Here is a 24,500-nt window from a genome sequence, read left to right on the forward strand (position 1 = left end):
GACAGTCTTTCACACTATATTTCTTCAAGTTTTCTGTCTCCTCATAGTCGGTCCTCATCGGCAAGGCGTAGCCAAGCTTCTTTCCACGCTGGATTGAAACCGTGGTGTCCAGTGTGTTCAACAACACACTGACACACAGTCCGTTTCGCGTTACCGAGAAGCTCCGGCCTAAAATCACCGAACTCTGACTATTTGGATTCGGTACTAAGCAAACCTGTTTACTATCACTCAACGAATTTAGATTTCTCATTCTAAAAATTGCTACTACAGCTTGTCCTGGTTGTAATTTTACTTTTCTATCCAAAAAAACTGGTACCTTATTTTCGTCTGTTATTATCCTATTAATTGGTCTCTTAACATACTTTCGGTCCGGCTTTCTAATCCGTATCAGACCGTTGTTCAAATCAATCATCACGTCAAAATTCCTGACAAAATCTCTGCCCAAGATGAATTGGTCGGCATCGTCCAGATTCTCTACCACCAGGAAGCTCATCCAAAGATCCCGTCCTCCCATGTGGAGGACCGTTATTGGTGTTCTTCCGGCTACGTAGATAGCTCCTCGATTGGCTGCAGCCAGTCGGAGATTCGTTGGAATCAGATCTTCCCGCGTGAAGCCCATTCTTTCCCAAGTTTTTATCGGCATCACACTCACTACCGCTCCTGTGTCCAGAAGCCCTGTGACTCCGATTTTTGTTCCGTTGGTGTCGAGCAGATGTGCTGTCACATCTGCTTCATATCCAATGTGTACTGCGTCTTGTTCCATCATGGCGTCATGGCCTATCCTGCGGACCTTGAGTTCCTCTTCTCCCAAATAGATCTGCCCTATTTGGTCATCATCTGTTGTTACATAAGTCCTGGTGTAGATGCTGATCCCATCCACGTTCAGCATCACTTGATACGGCCCATAGACTTCTAGGTAGCGTCCATGAAGTTTCTTCATGCGAGGGCCATCCGTCGTTAGTAGTGCCCTCACAGCCCTCGACTCGGTGCGTGGCTCCATCTGCCTCAGATAGTCTGCATATGTGTCCAAATGCATCAAAGTGAACTCAGACGGTTCACTCAGATTTCTGATTACCTGATGCCCTGCCACCGAGATTATCGACTGTATTTTACTTCCTTGCGGTGCCATACCGAACCTCTGACCAGAGATAACATTAAGTTTCATGCTCAAGCTGCTTGGTGCTTTTGCCTCTTCAACTTCCGTTGCTTCGAAGGCGTTCAGTTGCTCCTGTAATTTTTCATTCTCCAGCTCGAGTTTCACCTTTTGTTCAATCTCTTTCGTCACTAGTTCCTGCTGTACTCTATTTATAGCATCCCTCGCAGCTGCCCTATAATCGATTTTGAAGTCATCGGCCGCAGTTGCTGGTTCCGGTTCACGTGCTTCCTCTGTTACCGCTTGCATCTTCTTTGCCACCAGCTCTTGAGGTTTATCCTTTCTGCGTGCCTCCGCTTCACTCAAAAGTCGAGCCTTGTTTGCTTTCACTCCTGACAAAGCTTCTTCATGCCTTGGATGCTTGATGTCTGCCACTGCATCCCAGAATTGCGGACAATCTGATTTAAAATGACCTTCCAAGTTACAAAAGAAACACCTCGGGCCAAATTTCGCAATTACTCCTCTCATGAAATCCTCATGATCCAACTCTGACGCATCTTCGTCCTCGAGGCTAAAGCCTATTGCTTTCATGCCTTGTTTGTAAGCTGGGCATGCTGACACATGATGGTCTGTTGAACTACAATTAGCACAAGAGCGTCTCTTGTCCATATCGTCCCTCGGTTTGTACCAATTGTTCCCTTGGTTCGCTGGTCCGTTGTTAAAATTGCCATAATTGTTCTTGTAATATCCAGATCTCGAAGGAGGTTTCAACAATAGATACTCTTTTGATTTGAGCCTCAACTCCTCCGGTGTTGGCGCATTAGTTGATAGTGGTGTGTAATGCGTTGCTAGCATCGTACGAAGTTCATCATTTTTCACACCATCGATGAATTTTGAGGCTACGGCCAGGTTCATCCTTCGGTTTGACTCATCCGGTTGGCTGCGTCTTCTCAGCATTTCCAAATCGTCGAGAAACTTGTCTATGGTTTCATCTTCCCGTTGCCTCCGTTTCTCGAAGCGCATCATCGCCTGGTGCCCCTGCACCCCTGATCCGAAACGGTTTAACAAGATTTCGAAGATTTTCTCAGCAGTGTCACGTTGATACTGTTTCTTAGCCATGACACAGTTCAGGGCTGTCCCTTCTAAGTTGCTGGTGAGCGCGCTGCATTCCTGTCTCTCCGACAAGTCCTCTTCCTCGAAATGCAGCTTCATTACCTCTATCCAGGTATCAATACAGCCATCAGATTCGTCCTTGTAGCATCTTGGCTTCTTAAAGACTCTTCTGGACTTTTCACTGCGTTCATTGGTTCTAGATAACCGCGTCAGGAATGTCTCCAAAGACCTGTTCAGGGGTTCAAATGCTGTGGCCATTGCCGTAGCATCCCTTGAGTGTCCCGCTTGAGTGTCCTCACACCTTGTTGAAGGCTCTGTGTGCGGTGCATCCCTGCAATACGAATCACCATGAGCGTTTCCCGCTTGGCCCATGTGACTCCTCCTCGGGCTTGTATGCCCCATGTTGCCAGAATCGCTTCTCCCGGTCGCATGTGTGCTTTGCGTTGGTCGTTCGTTCGAGGTTTGTCTGTTCCCCGTTGAAATCGCTCTACTGTTCGGGCCCCATGCTGTATTACCCCTTGTGGCATAGCCTGATGAACTGCCCCTGCCTCTAGTGGATCCATACGTCTTCCGCCTTTGATGTTCATTGAAGTTCACCCTCGGTTCCCTGCTGGGACCTCCCGAGTTCGGCTCTCCTTCTTTTGGTCCACTCTTGCTGCTTAGTAGCCCGTCCAACCTATCCATGATAGCCTGAGTTCGCGTCTCCATCATCGCGTCTATCTTTGTGTCAAGAGACCCAAGAGACTGCTCTTGCTGAATTCTTAACTTCTCCATGTCGGCTCTTAAGCGTAACTCCCTCTGTTCCGCCTCTCTTGTCATTCGCGACAAGTTCCTCGTCATATGTTCGTCCGTTCTTTCTTTCAAGCGTTTTTCGCTTCTGCCAACTTCTTGTCTGTTGCGGTTTATTTCTTCCCGCAGACTTTCTCTTTCAATGTGAACTGCTCTTTCTAGTTCACTCATCCTTATCGACATCTGTTCATTTTGTTCTCTTAAACTGCCCACTATGTTGTTTAAGGCTTCCTCTAGTGCTGCCCCGTTATCCACGAGTGGCGTCACTAGTGGCGGTGTAACCCTGTCGGTCCCAGGTAACTTCGTGCTTGTCGAGATCCGGGCCTTGACTCTCTGCTTCAACGTCTTTTCATTATTTATTTCAGGATCCATTAACGCATTGCCGAGCCCTCTGGTTCTACTCTCTTCAGGTTGTGGCTCCGAACTTGTCCTAATCGCGAGGTCCTTTGACTGGCCCGGTGTGTTTGCCTCCTTGCTTATCGTTGTCACTACACCAAATTTGTCCATGGTTCCAGTCTCTCTTCCGACGTGTGCCTCACTCTCCTGGATCGAACTATTGAGGCTGACTTGAGATCCAAAGTCCCCTTGCTCTTCTTCATCTTCCCCATCCTCCTGGGACTCACCATCGTTTCCTGCTCCTCCTCCCATGCTGAATGGAAAGAAGTTTCCTAAGGTGTTCTTCATTCTTTCTGAGAACGATGACGACGTTGTTTGTTTCCCAGTTCCGCTTGCCATCATAGTGTTGTCTGTCGGAGATCTTCTAGTTGTCGCTACTTCAGTTGAGATGTCGGACAGTTCCGACATCTCTTCCCGATCCAATGTCCCGGTTGAAGTTGCAAAATCGTGGCCTTGTTCTACCGGAGTAGATTCACTCGCCAGCCTTCTGCCTCTCCCTTCCAGTCCATTTACTCCCTGGTTGTCGTTCATGGTATGGTCCGTATTGACCTCCACTTCTAACAGTTCTCTTCGCTCTTCTGAGGTCTTCTGACTTCTCGTTTCAACCATTCTGCCTGAAACCGTCTCCTCTTTATCGGACCGGGATCGCTTGATCCAATCCACAAAAGGATCGGTCATCGTTTTTCTTTGCTTTTCAGGTATGAATTTCCTAGAGCTATTACCTCGTTTTGGTATCCGTGACTTGTCTAGACTCATTTTCTATTTGTCACTTTTTAATACCTATACTTAACTCGATTGCTAGAGACTTTATAGTTTTATTAACAATAATAATGACACAACACAATAAATTTCACCAGATTCTATTAAATAGTGACCACGAATCCCTGTATGTTGTCAGAGTACAGTTTGTATAAAATTTATTCACACTAACCGATTATCGGTCCAAAGATCTGGAAACTAGCTCAATATGATGTTATCAGTCAATTTAAAAGATAGTGTATTAACTACCCAATCAAGCACAGTTTATGCTGATTTAAAATCAAAAACAAATAATTTATTTTGACACAATATGAATGTATATATAAAAAAAACGTATGTGTCTTGTACTCTTAGTCGGTCGCAGTACAATAGTCGAACCTGTCTTTTAAAGAAAAAGCTTTCCCTGCTCGGTGCCGCACCAAACAGACAAAACTTTGAAGGCAGTAATTTTCTCAAGTGGGCGTCTATTGCACCCACCGAGTACTGTGTTACCTATCTGCCTTCGGACTGCCCGAGCTAGACCTACTAAAATCCTCTGGGCAGTCACTATTCCCAAAAACGTATTATGTTTCAATCCACACCAATGAATCACGCTCTTTTTAATTTAGACTTAGTGTCGCGAATATCCGAGTTCGGACCTGTTCTGTATTAGTCTGGTTCTTATTGGAAGGCAAGTTACCAGTGCAGTCACTGATACCTAGCCTGTGTGCTAATAACCTAATACCTCTCACTTTTTAGTCTTTCTTTCGTCTACCTAAGTCCTTAACTAAATAATACCCCTCCGGACTGGCACAAATAGGAGCCTTCCGGATTGATAGAATCTAGACCCCTCCGGATTTGGACCCCTTTGAGTTGGTTACTATAGGACCCCTCCGGATTTGGACCCCTCCTAACTTGACCCCTCCGGATTGAAGTTAAGCTTCTTATTTGACAATTCACGCTAACGGTAAAGGGTCTTATTGCTGGCCTAACTTCGGCTCGATTAAGCTTTTGCTGTGCCCTTAGCCCTCCCTTTTGGTCTAGAATGGCCTAAAGTTACTTTATTCAACCGCTATTACCTTTTGGTAGGGGTCTAAGGGTTTTTCAGAAAAATTTATAAAACGTGAAGTGTGTACCCCTCCGGATTTGTGTAATTTGCTAAAAACAATCTCAAAAAATTTTCTCGCTCGCTTTTTCGAGTAATTCTCTTTCCTACTAGTAAGCTCAGCTAATCTCTGATCTATTGGTACCAAGATCAACTCGATATGCTCTGTAGTTTCAAAGTTATTAACCAAAACGTCTTTTTTCCAAACTCAAAAATTTTCTCTCTTATAGGTTCCGCCTAACTTTTTCCGCAAATCTGGTCCTTTCGACCTAAAAATTATTGATCTGAGCTCAGAAGGCCTATACTCTTCTAGTTCAATGCAAAAAACCCGATCTAAAACGCTTTTGTAGAAAAAATTTGCGAAAAACTATGCTACCTGGACCCCTCCGGATTGATGAATCCACCAAATCAAACACGTTATGTTCGATTTCTCTGCAACCCCGAAGGTTTTTGGGTAGCGGGTTTCAAAACTCGTAGATTCACTAGTGGACGTTGTCCGAACAACTATTTTTACTGTCCTAACTCAAAGATTTCAAAAAATTTTCTGATTTTATAGTGTTTCTTACTATCAAAAAATGGGAAAATTTGGTTTTTGGTACCAAACTAGTTCCAACCACTTCCGAACTAAAGTTAACCGGTTCTACTTATTACAGTAGTGCAGTTACTATGTATCACACTAACTTAGCGCTTTTTTCCGTTTCAAAAAATATCGATATCTCAAAAATCGCGACTTGTGGGGGGATCAAAATATCGCTATTTTGACCCTAAAAACCGGTCTATTTTCGTTGTTTTTCACTGAAAAACGATATAAGACTATTAATATAGGCTATATAAGTAATAATATTAGTAATACTATACCCCTCCGGGTTTGTTTATTATCCGAATTAAGGTGCTTAACTCGGATATTCGCAGTTCGGTGAAGGGTCACTACAGTGCAGCACTGTCGAGCCCCCCACAGATTACTATCTTACTTTTTGTACCAAAAGGGATACAAAACTCGTTAACGATACCCAACAGTCGATTGTTGTTGTCGTTGAGCCCCTTCTTGTTGCTCCTTGTACTGCTTGCCGGATCGGTCTTCACCCAGGACCCTTCCGAATTGAGCGCAAATCAGCTGACCCTTCCGGATTGAGCGCAATTTATCATTAACGTGCTTAAATGCTCAAATAACCCTACAGTACAAGCCTCACAAACGGGCCACAAAATTGATCGTAACGATCCTGACTGATATAAATGCCTGTAACAACAATATATCTATCAACAACAAACGGGGGGGTTGAATCACATCTTGTCTGGGGGGATGATTTCTACTGATTTTTTACTTTTTTACTGTTTTTGGTTTTTTCGATTATTTTTTATGTTTTTTGTTTTTCTTGGGTACTATACTATTTTTTGTTTGGTTTTACTTATATCTTTAAGTGTTTTTGGTCACCAACCACTCAGGGGACGAGGAGACGGCCGATCCCCCCACCCTTCCTGGTTCGTGAATTTTCGGTCTTAACTAGGTTAAAAAACTATTCACGGCAATCCGGAAGGCCTCCGCGTTCCGAACTACCCTTCCGCCCCGGCGGTTTAGGCCTATTAAGGGCGTTAATGTGAGCATCCGCTCGGCGCGGAGTGCTCGTTAACGGTTCCGCCGTCATGATGTTATAAAAGAATAACACCCAGGAGCGCCATAAAAACATACATGTAACATTCGCCCGGAAGATACATATCGACGGATAACAAAACTAAGTCTTAAGACGACTGGCTAGCGTTTAAACAGAGCTTTGCATGTTTTTCACCGTCTCTACCAAGCCAGTACTTTTCGGTGGTCTTTCTTACATCAGGTCGACAAAAACGTTACTGTTCTCCGGCTTCGACCAGAACGCTCAAACTAACTGAATTACATGCAAAATTAGTGAGCTCATGGCTGGGTCTCAGTATCCCCAGACCACGAGGTCACTCCTAAAAACAGGGCTACTACTTATTATATTACTATTGTTTTTGTTCAGTAGATAAAAACCATCATCTCCATCGAAGATGGATCAACCCTTTCCCCCAACTCCTAGCACCTCATCCTTGTCAAAACAATCAAAATATCAGTTAAATTCAAGTCAGGACATGACAGGATGCTAAAAGTTTATGTGAGTTAATAAAAGTTTCCGTCCCGAGACCCTTCCGGATTCTTGAATCCGCTGAATCAAGCTCCTTACTCTTGATTTCTTGCTAATCCGGAAGGCTGGTTCTCACCCTTCACCGTTGTTGGCAACGGCCTTGCAACTATTGTAGCAGCACAATAGTTGCAACTTGGAACGTTCTCCGCTATTCTGTAGTTCGTTGTCGTTTTTCTTTAATCTCGATTTTCGTTCTGTTCGCAATCACAGATAAAAGTTGTTCTGTTTTTCACTCGCTTTTTGTTAAAATGGCCGTTTCAGCATTTCTCAGAAATGTGACGTCATCATTCGAATTTTTGAAAATTTAAAATACTAGAATATTCTAGCCCTCACGGTTTGGCTAAACGTTCCAATAACGTCGCTAATCCTTCGAAATCATCAGCTCGGAAGGCTTACTGCTCAAAATTCGAATCCTGCATAAATTGCATTTTGGCCATTCTGGTCGAATGTCACAAATGCAAAAATTTAGGCCTTATTCTTGATTCAAGTTTATCTTCTCATGCTCAAATCAAAACAATTCTCCAAAAAATGGCACAAGGAATTAAAACTATAGAAACAATTGGACAACAACTGCCGACATTATCATTAGTTGCCTTGCTTCATTGTCTTGTTTTATCACATTTAGATTATTCAGCAATATTTTTAATACAAATTAATGCTACTTTGATGCTATCTCTAGAGAAACAGTTGAACTGGGCGTTAAAAAGATTATATTTCAGATCGAAATTTAAATCTTCTTCCCTTCTTCGCATTAGCAAATCGTTCATTGGAATCGAGAAAAGAATTGAGTTAAAGTGTATAACATACTTATACCAATATCTTACAAACAAAAAGAAGGCTTTTCAAAATACATTGAGACTACCGACTGCCAATTATAGGCTCAACAAAAGAACGAAACAAACTAGTTTTGACAAACATTGTTCAACCGCTTCTCTACAAAAATCATTTTTTCATTTGACTTCTAAAAAATGGAATTCACTGCCCATAATTTTGCGCAATTTAGAAAAATCGAGAACAGGATTCAAGAAAAAATTGAAAGAATTTTACGTGAGTGAATTGAGAAACAATCCAATATGTACAAATACAAATACGTGGGGTGATTTCCGGTTTTGCTAAATCTATGTTTTAATTTAGTTTAATTTTCCAGACATTGTTTGAAAGAGAATCTGTATATACTCTGTATATACGCTGTATGTTTGGACTATCTATAAAATTGTTTGTAAAGTTAAAATACCAGCTCGTTCGTAATTCTTGAAACTGATGTTTTTTTTTAGTATCCGTAACTTCATATATTTTAATCAACTAATTTCTGAACTGTAACCGAACTTGTTTTGTTTTGTTTATTGCTTGTTTTCTGATGTGTTTTTGTTTGATGTAACCAATGAATTTTAACCAACTTTATTATTTACACTTTGCTATACTGATGCCTCGGCTTTTATTGTATAGTAATTCAGGTGTTCTTTCTTCTTCTTCTTCTAAAAAATTGTTCTTGCTATGTGAAACATTCGCAACGAGAAAATGGAAATAATCAGTGTGAAATTTTGAACTAAACTCAGACGTTTCTTACTTATTCACGCGAAGTGGAAAACTTAGTGCAGATAAGGAAAACGGGCATTTTCAAGTCCGGGTTACATAAGTAAGTCATTGAATCCAAATATTGATACTTTAACAGATGGTAGCTCTGATCATTTGCTCTCGGTCAATGTAAAAATTTTACTGAATTTCGAAGGACTTTTTGTTCAAAATGTACATTAAAAACAGGCATTTTACAGTAAAAAATCTAGAATCTGCACTTAATTCTCTCCACTAGTGTATAAACAGACAAACCAAACCCAGTAAAAAAAACTTGAAAAGCAGTAGAGAAATACTTTCAGACGAGATTGGGTCTGACTTTCCTGTTTGTTGTTGTTTGATACAGATTATTGCTTCTACAGATTGTTGAATGTCAAAGTTATGCCGGACTCTGAGCAAAAAGGAACAAAAAATCAGAAATCACCTCCGAAGCCAATTCCTGCGAGTAAGATGAAGGTTCCAGCAGATATTATAGACAAGTCCCTTGGCTCACTTAATCAGCAGAACGATTTTATTACTCTGTACAAATTAACTAAACTGAAGCGTTGCTATGACCTAATGCCTACAAGCTCAAAGTTGGTAATATTTGACACACAACTTCACGTGAAGAAGGCGTTTCACGCTCTTGTGTATAACAACGTACGAGCAGCACCTCTTTGGGACAATGAGAAGCAAAAGTTCGTGGGCATGCTGACTATTACAGATTTTATCCGAATATTGATTTGCTACTATAAATCAGAAGTTCGTCTATCACTCAAATTTCATTTACAAAAAAAACAGGATAGGCGGTTGCGGTGCAAGTAGCACAGAATGTTCCGACCACACCTCATTCCTATCAATTCTTCGAAAAGTTTTTTTTTAAGTTTGTCTTTTTTAGTGCGTGGTGTGATTAGGTATAGAAATAATAAAACACAGAATGACAAAACAGAAAAGTAAAAATTAGAAAATATTTATTTCCTAAAAATTAGAAAATATATTTCTTCTAACGACGGAGGCTTAATTATTGTGCAGAACTTTATCAGGCACTTTTTTCCAAACCGCGGCAATGAAATTCCGCCGCAGAACTAACCCAACAAATACTGCAACAAGCGATTCCAGCTCAACTACGAAGACTGTCGAATGATTTCGGGACTTAATTTTTCTTCAGTGGTTTGCGTTCAAGTTTCTGGAAAAAATCAGTGTTTCACAAAAAGGTGCTTCCTACAAAAGTGAAAAACGTGAACACCATTGCGAAAGTAATTTTCTCGAAAAAGTTATATATATATATATAAAAAATAAACATGACATTGATTTGAATACAATTATTCATAAAAACAAATCACGAACGAGACAAGCAACACGTGGTGAGATTGCTGTTCATGCAACAAGACTGAAAAAGTCAAATGAAAATTATTATATACGTTCTAATACGCTATACAACTACTTTAGCCAAATTGTGGACTTCGAAAATCAAGATTATGACAGCCTGAAAATATCTATAACAAACACGTTTTGGAAATTCTTCAACAGAAATTTTGCAGAAAACAACTTGTGTATGTGGAGAATTCTTTGCTGGTGTGGAAACTGCAACCCACCGGGAAAAATTATGAACTTATAAACGAGGGTTCAAAACCCATGGAGAAATCCTTAAGCCTACACTACTACTACTACTATATATATATATATATATTTTTTTTTTTTGCTCAATAATTTTTAAATCTTTTTTGAAAATCTTTATTGCCAAGGAAGCGCTAAATGAATTGCGTTTTAGTACAACCGATAATTCTCAGCTTAAATGACCCATTTTGATATAAGAAACGTTACTTGGTTGCTTTATTCGCTCAAAGCCCGACTAAAACAACGATTTCCGACGGTTTTTTTCGCATTAGGACAACTTTTTAGAAATTTGGACTGATAGGGCTTTCATTTGATATATCACTCACGCCATTCAGATGATTATGTGGTACCTGATGTTGCGTGGAAAACAAAGAAAAAGCACCAGAATACAAATTTCCTCTCCATTTTCAATGGTCGGAACAACAAAGCAACAACATATAGGAATAAAATGATTTGCAAAAGAACTGATCAAAGAAAGCGACAGTCAGTCGAGGAAAGGCGCTTTGTTGAAATGTGTATTCTTCCCCGATTCAAAAAGTTACTTGTACATAAATTAAATGATATATCATGTGATAAGGAAACCCCCGTGAGTCCTAATTTAAATTCGGAGGGAAACTGTAATCAACTTGCCATGCAAAAACACTATGTTCACTGATGAATGCACTAGAGATAATTCAACGTTTATCTCAAAGTTTGTAGCCCATAATTAGGAGATACAACTTATAGGAAGTCAGTGAGAAACTCTTGATTGCCTTTTTACACAAACGAGCTATCGAGTGTAGTGTTATATTACGAGTCAACTTTTTCCTCAATACGCAAATAAAAGTGGTCATTTGTTGATACTTTTGCTGCATACCATTGACAATTTAGTAGCACAAGTAGCTGCCGTCCGTACTGGGCTAGTGTTTGAGTATTTTCAAGCGACCGTGGTGTAGATCCGAGGACTTGAGATTCCTATTATTAGAAGCAAAATTTTTCAATGCATGATTTTGCAAAGTTCGACTTCGCCTGTGAAATTTTTTGATTTTTCATTGATCGACTTTACTCATTGAGTTTTATCCGGCTTAGTTTTTCATTATTTGTTTGCTTCATTCCATTTTGGGAACGGTCGAACATATTTCTACGCGCTATGTGAGCTGAAGGTTTAGCAGCTACATGAGGGGACATTTCATACACTGATATTATTCGGATCTGTTGGTCTGACTAAACGGTTGACTATAATTGATGCGCACAGTTGACTATAAATTGCCGCGCTCGATTGCCAACAGTGCAATTATTTACAGTTTTTTGTCAAACTTGGCAAGTACCAGTTAAGTGTAAAAGAACGGAGTGGTTTTCACCTCAATAGTTTTTGATGCTTTTTTGTTTTGTTTTGAACAGCGAGAGTGAAAAGGTCAGCTAAAACGTGACGAGTAACTTCTATTTTCAAAAATGGAATTTTATTTTCTGAATTCTCAGCGGTAAAAAATAACCTATCGATCCAGTCATTTAAATGCAACATTATTACGAAATATTAATAGTAAAAACAGTTTGAAGTTCAAATAGTTTAAACGATATATTTTTTTTTCTTCTAGATTTGAAAAAATGTTCAAAAAGTTTCCTTTTTTCTTTCTATTGGATATATTTCAGTATTGGCGAACATATCGAACCTCACGAGAGTTTCTTTTCTTCTTTGAAGTTCACGCCAGGATTGGTTATTCCTTTACTATGTAATCTCAGAGCTTTAGCATGCAGTTGTTTGAAGCCCATTCTATATTGATTTGCTTTAAACTGAATCAGTTGATGAGAGTTCCACAGCCTTTTCGCGTTTGTTGTTTTCACTGTTTCCTGAAGTATGCGAATGTTGTTTGATTCTGAAGCTTATGTTCTGCACGCTTTTGAAGATAGTTTCTGAGGTAGAAATGTTTTGCCGGAATATCATTGTTCTTGATCAAGAAGAATTTCGATTTCACTGTTTAACTTCTCCATGTTTGTCATTTCAACAGAGTCAGTTATAATTCTAAGTGCGTGTTCAGTTGAAAATCGCTGCTTATTTGCTCACGGTACAACTGCCATTGATTTGTTTTCCTGGGAAAAATCTAATCGCGTCTCTAAGTTTTGCGTCTCCCTATAGGTATGATAAAACCCGAAGTTTGGTGTAGGTTGTTGAGTCTCAATTTTAAATATCACTTACTACCCCGCTTTGATGAACTGTGTCAAATGTAGCAGTGAGCTTATTTATTTATTAAACGGTGTAGCTTACTTATTTATTAAACGATGTACTTAGGTACTCAATTGAAATTCATCAGCTGGAAGAGTATGTTTTTGCTCTTTCACACATGTTTCTCGACAAGGCATGAATGAAAAATGAAATATTAGAACGCATGAATGAAAAAATAAACTATTTGCATAGTTTTGCGCACTTTTATGGGCTCTTTCACAATTTTCCGGGCTCTTTCACAATTTTCTGGCTTCTTTCCCTCAGAAAGAGCAAAAACATACTCTTAAACAGTTACAACATAGTTGAAGATGGCCTCGGGCATCTTTCAACTATGTTCTAACTACTACAAAGTGACGTAAATAGCACTCTCCATATACGAACGTGGAATTCGCGCAGAAAAAAAACGTGGACGACTTCTAGTTTCGAAAGTGGATTTGTTTTTAGATTTCAACGGAATAAAAATTTTACCTATTGATCGAGTTTTCTCTAGTTCATGTTATAAAAAAGCGCCAATCATAAATCGTTCTAGAAACTCAAAGAGCTTAAAGGGCATCTACTTTTTTCTTTGAAATTCGAAAGCTGAGGTTTCAACTAAGTCATTGTTTTTTTTAATGTTTACTTTCGTTCATTATATACACTAGAAAATGAGTCAGGATAGGCAGTAGCTTGTTTATGGGTAGACGTACGGCCGCCAATGTATATAATTAGATCAGTTGCAAGCATAGAATCTTTCCGATAGATTTACTGGCTGCGGCCGGTTTTTCCACAAACAAACCGGCAAAAAACACCGTTAATTTTAAGATGCTCTTTACTGTTATTTAGCCAAACTTTTTTTTGTTGTATGGGAAGTTTTGACAGTTCGAACTTTTTGATTTCCTCCTAAATCTGTTTAAGAAGAATATATCTAAGAAGACTCCATTGTGACAACAAAATTTTAAAAGAACTCTTGGTTTAGATGAGACAACTAGAAGAGCAGCGAATTGAAACATGGAGGGAAGTGCTGGCGTATAGAGATGACTTCACCTATATATCGCCAGATGCTTCCTTGTACGATGCAGTTAAGATGTTAATTGACAACAGAATACACAGGCTGCCCCTGGTCCATCCGTACACTGGAGACGTGCTCTGCATTCTCACTCACAAACGTCTTCTCAAGTACCTCTATCTATCTGACGCTACCAGACCTCAGTACATGAACAAGTCCATTGCGGAGTTGCGCATTGGCACATTATCAAATATCGTCACCGTACACCCGGATACTTCTGTAATCACAGCGCTCAAACTCTTCATTCAGCACAAAGTGTCAGCTTTTCCAGTGGTCAACCGCGATTCAGGACGCTGCGTAGATATTTATTCCAAGTTTGACGTGATTCACCTTGCCGCAGACAGATCGTACGATAATTTGGACGACTCAATAATGAAGGCGTTAGAGAGAAGGAAAATGAATCAAAGTTCTCAGGGCGAAGAGCAGCAAAGCACTGATGAGAGTGCAATGGAAACGGACAATGCTGATGCTACGGCTGGATGTTCAGTTTACCATTGCAAATTGACTAATTCATTGAATGAAGTTGTTGATTTGATAGCGAAAGCAGAGGTACATAGATTAGTTATTTTGGATGAGGGTTACAAGGTCGTGGGCTTGATTTCATTGTCAGACATCTTGAGCTATCTCATTCTGCAGCACCCCGATACGATTTTGGGAGGCCCGGGGGGACTTCGGATGGGTGGATCGCGTTGCAATTCCCTACCAGGCAGCTCTTCCTCAGTGGAAAGCGTAGAGATGGTTCATAGGCTGTAGTTTCACATGATATCACTGCATAAACTGACTATCATCATGCCCATCTGACCAAACTAACAGACTGAGAATTGTAGTAGTTACACAGAATTGAATTACGCATATTCAAATTTTTAAACAGGTTAATTTTGTATAATTATTATGTTAATCAGTTAAAACTTGGACTTGAAATCCGTATCCAAGATTTATGAATCTTTTCAATTAACTACATACATGTGCGGATTTCTTGTCAATGGAATAATTAAATCTATCTTCTCGTTTTCCTGTATCGAAAATACGTTTTGTAAAATGCAAAGTGCCTAACAAACGGATTAACTTAAAATTTAACTGCTTTATCAGTTTAAAGTGTTAATGAATGAAGTAAGTTTTCATCTGCATTTCTTAAGGCGGTTATTTGAAAGTTATCAGTGGAATCCCCAAATACCTAATTTCATTTTTTTTTTCAAATAATTAGCCTAATTCTCTTTTGACATTAATTATCGCTGTAAAAATAACGATGAATTTCATGATTACTTTTCCAACCTTCTAGTTGTATTCTTTCCTGACATGAGAAGATGACCCGAGTAAAAAAAAGTCAGTATAGCTGGAATTTAGCTTTACAGTATTTGCCTCAAATTTAAATAGCTCTATTGATATCTTGCTGAACTCTGATGGTGCGCGGCTAGCAAAATCAATTAACAATTTATGAATCTAATCAAGTAAAACTTAAAAAGGAAGTTTTTTCTTCAAAAAAAAATAGCTAAATTAAAGTCTTGACAAATATTTAGTCGCTCGAATATTATTCTGCTCGTAACAAAATAGGAATGGTCCAATACTGTATTTCATTAAATCACCGAACAATTGGTAGTTCGGGTCTTATCTGTAATTTACAATAACTAAAGGTTCTTAGCAGCACCGAGTCTCTTTCGCATGTGTTTAATTTCACACTTTTGGCAAAACACGGTTTTGGCAGACAAAAACCTGTCAATCAAGGTCCTTCAAGGCCGTTTTTTGAACTAAATTAATGAGATTGATGTAAAAAAAAACAAAAAATGTTTTAGTGGGGGAATTCGAACCCGGTTTCGAAGGTCAAGTTTGTATTTCTGGTCGGGAAAGTAAGCCGCACGGCCATTGTCTCTCTATTTTAGTACATTTTTGGCTCAACTTAGTGCAGTTAAGTTCCTATTCTACGTTCTTAACTTACTGCCTTTCATAGTTCAAACTTATTCTATGTTACTGTTTGCTCAAAGAGGTGAGATCCGGAGCGAGTTTAACGAGAGGCATTATTAATTGGCCCGATAAGGTATTCACGGTTGCCGAGCGAGCGGCGTTATATTTGCCATAGGGCAGTGCAGTGACTCGACCTAAGGTAGTAGTGCCCACCAGGGCGGCTGCAGGGATCGACGATCCAAACGAAATAACCAGTACGTAAATCACGGTTGGGATCGATCGGCTTGCCATTTCAAGCGCTTGTTCAAAAAAAGAATATACTCCTACAGCCACCGCTATGTTAGCGACGGAAAACTAATCAAGTGCTCGCCTAAGAGGAAATGGTTAGGAGTTAACGCTTCTAATTTAGTTCCATCGGGACTAACTGTGCCAGTGCCCGCGTGTTTATCTCCACTGATCAACAACAGAGGTGAGTTCTTTTCGTTTCACAAACACGGTTTGCGACAAAAACGGGTAATTTATCAACAAGCGTGAAGCCATTGTAACACCGTGGTGTTATCGATCCACCAAAAAGTGCGGTTTACATTAATTGAAAACGCACGTAGTATATCTTCCTTCAAACGAGATGCCAGCAATTTGGCCGGCAATTTCAGCTTCGGACTGGACAAAGCCTTCATTGGTGATACCCATGATTTACCAAGTACGAAGACGAGTTCAGTTTGTTCAGTCTCAATAATCCGGACACGAAGGAAACGAACCGCGCAAAACACATCGTGCGAGCTATCCCCAAACATATGGAGCTCATCTTGATCAAATGGGTTACTAAATTAGTACCGGGGAATGACTATTTTTCCTAGGTCGAACAGACTTGAATGCCCTACATGAATTGTTTCCGAAGCGTTTCTGGCAAAGGATCATCCCATGGTAGCCCAGTTGTGCGCTAAATGTCTTTTAGGAGTAGTAGGAGCGCCCTTGCCATAAAGGGAGCCACCAAACCAATAGAATTTTAGACCGATGAAATAAAACTGAGAACACTTGTCTGAAACATTTGTTCAGAGCTCACGGTTAATTCGACGAATAACAAAAAGAGTTGATTTCGTGGTTCCACTTTAACCCTAAAAATGAGAGTTCAAATGGTCGCCTCCACTCGCAATGTCCGTTTGTTCTGCTTTTACCTCAATCGAGGGGTTTGACTTCTCTTTAATTGCAGGAACATTTCTCACGAACTTTGTGAGACGGAATCCCCCTATTCACCGGATCATTGCTTTTTCTCAGTGCGTCATCGCGATTGTCGAACAAATCCAAAAAATCATTCTTTTAGATACTAGTAAGTACTGCTCGAAATGCTACAGGAAATTTTTCATCGCTATCCCTGGTTGTTTGCTGAGGTGCAAATGAGCGCACGTTGGAGTCCCGAGCACCGAAATAATGCTAGATATACTAAGTAACTTGCACATCCGACGTGGCATCCTCGCACCATTAAAAGCGCAAAGAAGGTTGATCATAAGGGGGTATGCCGACCTGGTGTAACATACCCCCGTTCTCCGCGGAGACGGTAAATTGATGTTGACGGAAGCGCTTAAGCATGGGTAACAGTTTTGTAGCAAGTCAGGCCCAACAAGCAGTGATTTGTTCAGTGATTGGCCGTGAAATTTTGAAGCGCGATGCAAAACCTGGCAATTCTTACCCGACTTGATTGGGTTGATGACAAGATGATGGGGTATATGCCATTCACGGTCGAAGCGAAGCTGCGGATCGTACGGTTTAACCGGAATAACATTAGCTCTATCGAGATCTTCTTTTAATGATGCAGTGTATTTAGTTTTCAAACCACAATATTTGTCGAGCCCTTTTCAAGCGCCTTCGACTGTGCCAGCGCCGATAATTAGTTGTTGGGTAAGGAACTGCTATCATCTGCCTATGACATTTTTACCCAGTGTCGTTCATCATCATAGTATGTTGGTTATTCAAGAAGGTTATGTGATCGCTGATCGGCTGCAGAACGAGCATCAGCTTGTTTGTATGTGCCATAGCTTTCTAACTCGTACCACGCTTTAACTTGACTAACAAGCTCTGCGTCCTCCGCATTGATTTTGAAACAAGTTGACAACAACCCTGGCGATGATGAAAGTAGGCCACTTTATATCCAGTCTACCGGCAGACGGACAGCCATTGGACTTTTCCTATCCTTATCATGAACTTAATCGAGCGGGCGGGTGTGGTTATAAAAGTCTTGAGCAATTACCATTTCGATGTCCGAATAACTTTACCGAACTGGTTTTATTGGTGCTAAGTATGGATACTTTTTTGAAGTGCCGGAGCATCAGTATTTTGACCCACTTTAATTTCGTGTTCCACGTAAGCGGTTACATTTTAAGTTTTATCATTTTTGTTCATATCTGCGGATAGTGCGACCTCAATAAATTGGAAAAGACTTACTGTCCTGTACGGTGGCGGAACAAAACAATGTTGATTTTTCTGCTGAGTTTTTCCATTAGAAAACGTTTTCCTGAAGACTTTAGAAGGAAAGCTGTTTTTTATCTGCGGAAAACTTCGCTCGTTGAGTATGGTTCTTTTCCCTGAAGACTTGCAACCTCATAACGGATTATTACCAGCGTATTGAGTGCAAGGAGGGTATGGAATCTTGTTCAATTTAGCACTTGCTGCAAAACTAGGGTAGTAGTTTTTGCTTTGACGGGTTCCTCGGTTTTTGCTTTACCAGGGAAAGTATTCATAAGCTCATGCGTTTCGGCCTTTCCTCTCTACCAATTTTTCAAATCAAGTAGGTACGGGCAATACCATTTCGCTTGACCCTAAACGACGACCAAGCCTTCTTCATGTTCGGAGGTATTTTACATAATGGTTGATTAAATATGCGGTTCCTTTCAGATGACAACGATCGATCGAAACATGCCAATAAGACTTGAAATCTGACTAACAAAATTAATAATGTTTTTCCGAAACACTGGTTGGAAGCAGTTAAGTCAAACCGCGCTCACGACGATTTGAGATTGTCCAGATTTTGCTCAAGGACTCTCAAGGCATCCCTGGACATCCGACCTGAATACGCGAAGTCTGCTAATGCCAATTTAGCTTTCCCAGTTACCAATGTTTTCAGATACGTTAGCTTGACGTCATCGGAAAGAGTTGACTGCGAATCGAACGCGCTGCGAAACTGACCTATCTATTGATGCCATTCCAACGGATCACCATCTTACTGGGAATATTTCCATTCGAGCAATGATTTCTTCCCATTCGATACCAAGATTCGGGCTCAGTCTAGAACTGTTATCGATTGCGATAGTTGACATAAATTGTGAAAGTTGCTGTACGCAGTATTCAAAAAATACGGCTGATGAACGGAGAAGATAGGAATGTTCGAGTCAATCGGTGATTGCAAGGGTACTTGCTCGTGTGGTGGAGTAAATAGTTAAGTGGTCCGCAGCTATTGAACGGGAAAGTTACAGATTTTGAAGGGCCTCATAAGTGCGATCTTTCAAATAACTTTAACAGGTTACAGACTTTGTCATTGTTGCGGTTAAAGATGATAAGAGTTTCTGGTTGTAGAATTAGCTGAAGTAGACAGAGGGCGGTATCGAGAAAGCTTCAGTATGAGGTGTTAAATTCAAGTACGACAGTCACGAGAAGTTTTCAAAATTAACAGACAAGGTAGGCTCGGCTTTAACCAACTGATTTACAAACGAGAACCGGTAGGGTTGTATCTGATTTTTATTTGACCCATAGTCGCCGATTTTTTCCTCCAGGTACCAATCTTTGTAAGAGATTTTAGATTAATTGGGAGGCGTTCAGTCCCATGCATCGTTGCTGAAGCCAAATCACCTCTCTGGGCGGTACATGCGAAGAAGTCATCCACCTGGGCGTTACACGGAACAGTATCTAATCCAGAAAAATATGCGGTCGGTTTGATTACATTAATGCTTGAGTCAAACTGGGCACTTCCACCCAATTTCAAATAAATCAACGTAGTCGGAATCTTTCTTCAATTCGGATGAAGCTATTTTAAATTAACTTACTTTTTTCTGTTCTCCTCACGGTTTTGTATCTTTGATTTAATGTCTAGCTCTTAAAACTTCAGTTGTAGCAAGCATTTGGTGTTTTTTTGTGTCTCGCGACCGCTTCTGTTCTCAACTTAGCTTACATCAACTCTTTTTCTTTTGACTGGAAGTCATCGAGACTGTTTTATTTGACCTGGTACCCTAGACTGATGTAAACTTGAGGATTTTCGGAAAATTAGAGAGGTTTTTGGAAGTGTTCTTCAGATCCTATATAGTTCCTATAGCTGTCAGATTTATTTCATTGTATCTTTTCGTCACCAGGTCAAGCCGCTTTCCAATTTCTCGGCTATTTGATTTTTGGTCGACTGTTTTTTTTTTTGAAAAAGTTGCTGGCGGCGCAGAAAATAAGGTCAATATAGGGTCTTTATGGTGATATAGGAGAGATCAGAAAATTAATTTGGTCGGCCTAAAAAATGTCGAAAAATTTCAATCCCTCGAGAAATTCCTAGATTCGCGCCTGGCTTTTATGGCAAATTTCCAACAGTTATCTGTAAAAAGTTCTCGTTGTTCAAACATGTCTACGAAACTATGCGTTTTAATTAATTTGATAATTCAAACAGCAAGCGGGTCGATTCCCGATTAGTTGTATAAGCCAAGATAAACAGAACTTTCAAGATATTTTTTTTGCTTCAATCATATCAAACGTTTCATCATATCAAATGTTTCATCAATTGCAGTTAATTTTCAGTGATCTCTATTAAACGCAAATTGTCTTTCTCAGGCGTCTAGGGTTTTGAGTTTTTGTATAACCAATTTCATTTATTTTCTTAGAAGTTTGATATTTTCGAACTCAAAAAATACCTGTTAATTGATTCCGAGCAATAAGTTTATCTGAGTAAAAAGCTCAAAAAATCTTCATAAACATGTGGGATGAATGATTAGCATGTGGGATGAATGAAATTTTAAAAGTGTTTTACGCTGGCGATTAGCAAGCGCTATGAAACCGAAATAGACTTTTGACTTGTTTAAAAAAAATCACTTGAATCTTGGTTCATAATTAATTGAAACTGCGTTCCCGCCAAACGTAGCCTGGAGCTAACGAATACGCGTGTGACGGCAAAGGCCTAGGGTTTGAATCTCACCAGTACCTGTTTTTTTTTCAAACGGGAAATATTGTTTCAAATAAAATTTTCGGCCAATCATTTTTCTGCTTATCTGTTGTCGGCTTATTTGTCACATCTTGAAATCGTTTTTTTTTGCTGCAAACAATTTTCACTGTACTTGCTTTGAGTGACTTAGCAATTTAAAAATCTGGCGCAATCGAAATGTCAGGCAAGTAAAACATGGTACTCATCTGTCAGATTATACTGACTGGCATATGGGAGTAGACATGGGTCTGCCAATACTAGTCGAGATAGAGGGTATCGGAGAAACCCGGGCATGGCCACAATCAGTCAGATTCTGTTTGTTTGTATAATTTAAACTTTGTTTGTATAATTTACGACTTTCGATATAAGTTTTTTGCTGATGATTTTTGCCTTATACCATAATAGCGCTCCGTCGACCGGCATATGTATTAAGAAAGAAAAAGATTTGGTCATGTTTTTTTTTCACACAGTTATGGCCCTCAGAAAGTCAAAATTTTGGTTTTGATTGTTTTTGGACTTCTCTCACTAACTATCCTGCCCAATCTCCTATCATAGATTAAATCAAAACAACAGGTTGTTCAAAGCCAAGTTTTATAATTGCCTATGTCCAGTTTGTTTCAGAAAAATTTCTGGCCTTCAAACATGACAAAGTTTTGACTTTACGCAAAAACTACCGAGCCAATTTCAGGTTTTGGGAATCTTCTCAGCTTAAGCGGCCTCAACTTGAGTTTTGCAGAAAAAATTTAATCAATTTGGAATGTATTTTAACTGTTTTTAGACTTTTTGACAGTTTTTTTAGAAACTTTTTGAATTTTCCTAAACTTTACACAATCAAATCTGAGAGGAAAACTTCAAATGAAAGAACCGGTTGCGATAGTTTTTTGTTAGAGAAATTTCTCCTTGAGAATTTTGATTATCTCAAAAAAAAATTTGTCTCAAAATCTCTTCTCACTCGTTTTAGTAGATCAGCAACAGCTTTTGAGCAAAGCACGATTTGAAAACCAAATTTTTCGTGCCGCAATAGTATATTAGGTTCATTCAATATCAAAAACATACTTCCAGCTTTAGCTGGGCTCCTAGCCAAAAGTTTTGGTTCACCTAGTGTTTAAATTTTTTTCGACTCTAATGTTTTTTTTTTATGTTTGTGTTGTATAGCAAGTGGTGCGAAGATCCGCTTCGCTTCTGAGTTGAAATTGCTTTTGTTTTTCCAAACTTTTTTATATTATTAAATAAATAACTTCAATTATTTTTTAAGAATTAACAAAATGTAGATGGTTACTGTGCCATGATCACAGAATGCGCCAACCACTTATCATCACCGAAAAAAAATTAACTAAAACGAAATTTTTTGATCGGGTTGAGTTTTCCGCAATTTATAGAATGCTTATAAGCAGATCTAGCAGCCAATTAGTAGTTCCTAAAATACAAATTAAAAATAGTTTGTTCTGTGAAAGAAAGCGCAATACCGTCCTCTTTTCGCTAAGTTATAAATCTTTTCGGGCGTTAATATGATAGCACAGGTAAGTAGTTACGACTGTTCTGTGAGCTCATACACATTTTGAGGGGGAAGCTCAAGCCTAGGATCTCTATAGTGTTTTGAGGCTCCCCATAGTGTTTTAAGAGAGCTCAGGAGATCAGTTTGGTCGACACAATTTTCAATTTTTGAACACTCGCCCCTCCCCTGCGCTCGAGAGAACCCCTTATCCGCGCCGGTAAGAAAACATCTTGTCCTTCCCCTACGCTCGAGAAAACGCCTTATCCGAGTGTTATTCATCTGGAGATTGTTAGTTTTATCCATCTGTCGGAATAGCTTCAAATTCTTTATCTTTCAAAAGAACTTTGAGGTCAAACATTTTGAATTTACTTATCCATGTTTTTAATCTAAAAATATGGTCGAAGTTGAGAAGATTTGCTGTGGTTGATTTTTGTATCAATTTTTGGTTTGTGGGAAAGAGGGAATCACAGTGGTTGTTGTTTGAAAAGATTAAAAGGGAGGTTGCGTGTGGTAAATAGTCTACCTTGTATGAAGTTACCCTCTCACTAGTCACAGTTCAAATTGGCTCTCATGACTTAACCCTGTTTATCGATCTGCTGTTACGGGGACTTTAAACAAAGTTGTGCTGTAATACCTTCCTTGTGTGAGATCGAACAGCAAATCAGTCAAACTTCTGTTGCTGCACTGGCCTGTTTGTTGAATAATATCCATTTGACTACTAAGACTTCAGGTTTTTGGGATACAAACACGCCAAATGGCCTGTTGCATACATTTCAAGTTGAGTGGTACTTTTCGCTTGATTGGTCCCGGGGATGTTAGCGCCTCTGGAACGTGTTATATTTGAGTAAACAACTTCCACACTTACACTTGCCTGCTCGTTTATTTGGTGTTTTGAGAAACTTGATTGTAGCAAAAAGTATGGTGTCTTCTGTTCTTATTACCAGTTTACAGCTTCTTAACTTAAATAATTAAAGATATTCTTTTCTCCCCTTTGAGCGACACGCTTTTTAGGAGCGGCTTTTGAATGGTGTACCGTGATAAACCAAAAGGTGTTGAATCTGATAATGAGGTCCAAATGCAATATTCTGTATTATTGTCCATAATAGTGGAGCATATTTGGATTAATTGCGGCCTAAGGACACCCACTCACCCAAATGTCATTGCCCATTCGTATATGCCAAACAATTTTTCCCATAGAACTCGAAGACACAGCCGCTGAAGTAATTGTTGGGGCGGCAGTGATCTGATCTAAATCACTGCTAAATGTTTTAATCCCGCACTATAAACACAGTTACGAGTCGGCCAAAATCAACACTACCAATCAAATCCAATTTGACTTGATATTCACAACGAGTTTCCTGCCGTCTCAGAGGCTTGTGAGGTTTACGGCGCTTCACCTCGATTAACTAAAAGTATCAGTCGAATTCATAAACTTAATCCTATTCTATACCTTGACCAATATTGTGAACTATTGAATTATCTGATCCTTGTCTGATCTGCTTTCAACTTACTTCGTATATTTTATTCCTTTATACTTGTAATGCTTTGTTGTCCCCTTTCGTGTGGCAATGAGGCGGCTATGGGCACTGGAGGCTGCTGTCATGTCCATATAAGGAAACCCCACGTGCACCCTCCTCACCCACACATAAAGACAAGACACCACAGTCACCACCATCACGCCACGGTAAGAAAAAGCAGACAATCTTCAATGGAGAAGAATCAATTTCATTTACAAATATATACGCAAGCATCAGATTTGCTGCAATGAATATTGAGTAGGGGCATTCATTTAATAACCTCTATCATCAATCAGAGTAGTTTATAAAATATCAAGGTCAGTCAAGTTTTAAGAATCCGGGCCGAGGTGCTTGTCTTACTTTTTGACTCAGAGTAGGTGCAGTTTTGTCGATTAGGTGCCGTTTTGAGACCTAAAGATTGCAGTCGAGATGCAAATTTTAGATCGAGCACTAAGTCAAAACAAAATCGATTCGAAGCACGCCTCGGCAAGGGAAAGACTCAAAGGTCGGCTATTTCCAGCATCCTACTTACGAAAAACTGAAGGGCATCCTAGTTAAGAAAAAAACTATGGTAAATTTTTGAATTTGGAGCTATAAAATTCTGAGCGGATTATCTTAGGAA

At 39.6% G+C, this 24,500-nt stretch overlaps 3 protein-coding genes across 3 annotated transcripts in view; all 3 read left to right on the top strand.

The window, feature by feature from the left end:
* LOC134844671 (5'-AMP-activated protein kinase subunit gamma-1-like) overlaps positions 1-15,258 on the top strand; it is a 466,367-nt gene extending 451,109 nt beyond the window's left edge. Inside the window, exons 2-3 of the mRNA XM_063861473.1 lie at positions 9,323-9,703; positions 13,714-15,258. Coding sequence (XP_063717543.1) covers positions 9,344-9,703; positions 13,714-14,556 — 1,203 coding nt within the window. The 5' untranslated portion in view covers positions 9,323-9,343 and the 3' untranslated portion in view covers positions 14,557-15,258. The remainder of the gene's footprint in view (positions 1-9,322; positions 9,704-13,713) is intronic.
* Positions 1-24,500, top strand: part of LOC134844673 (zinc finger Ran-binding domain-containing protein 2-like) — a 474,693-nt gene that overhangs the window by 284,280 nt on the left and 165,913 nt on the right. The window lies entirely within an intron of this gene.
* The window catches only part of LOC134844834 (uncharacterized), a 40,098-nt gene continuing 39,317 nt past the window's right edge, over positions 23,720-24,500 (top strand). Inside the window, exon 1 of the mRNA XM_063861650.1 lies at positions 23,720-24,045. Coding sequence (XP_063717720.1) covers positions 23,902-24,045 — 144 coding nt within the window. The 5' untranslated portion in view covers positions 23,720-23,901. The remainder of the gene's footprint in view (positions 24,046-24,500) is intronic.

The sequence above is a fragment of the Symsagittifera roscoffensis genome, chromosome 4 (genome assembly GCF_963678635.1).
Source record: "Symsagittifera roscoffensis chromosome 4, txSymRosc1.1, whole genome shotgun sequence".
Lineage (NCBI taxonomy): Eukaryota > Metazoa > Xenacoelomorpha > Acoela > Convolutidae > Symsagittifera > Symsagittifera roscoffensis.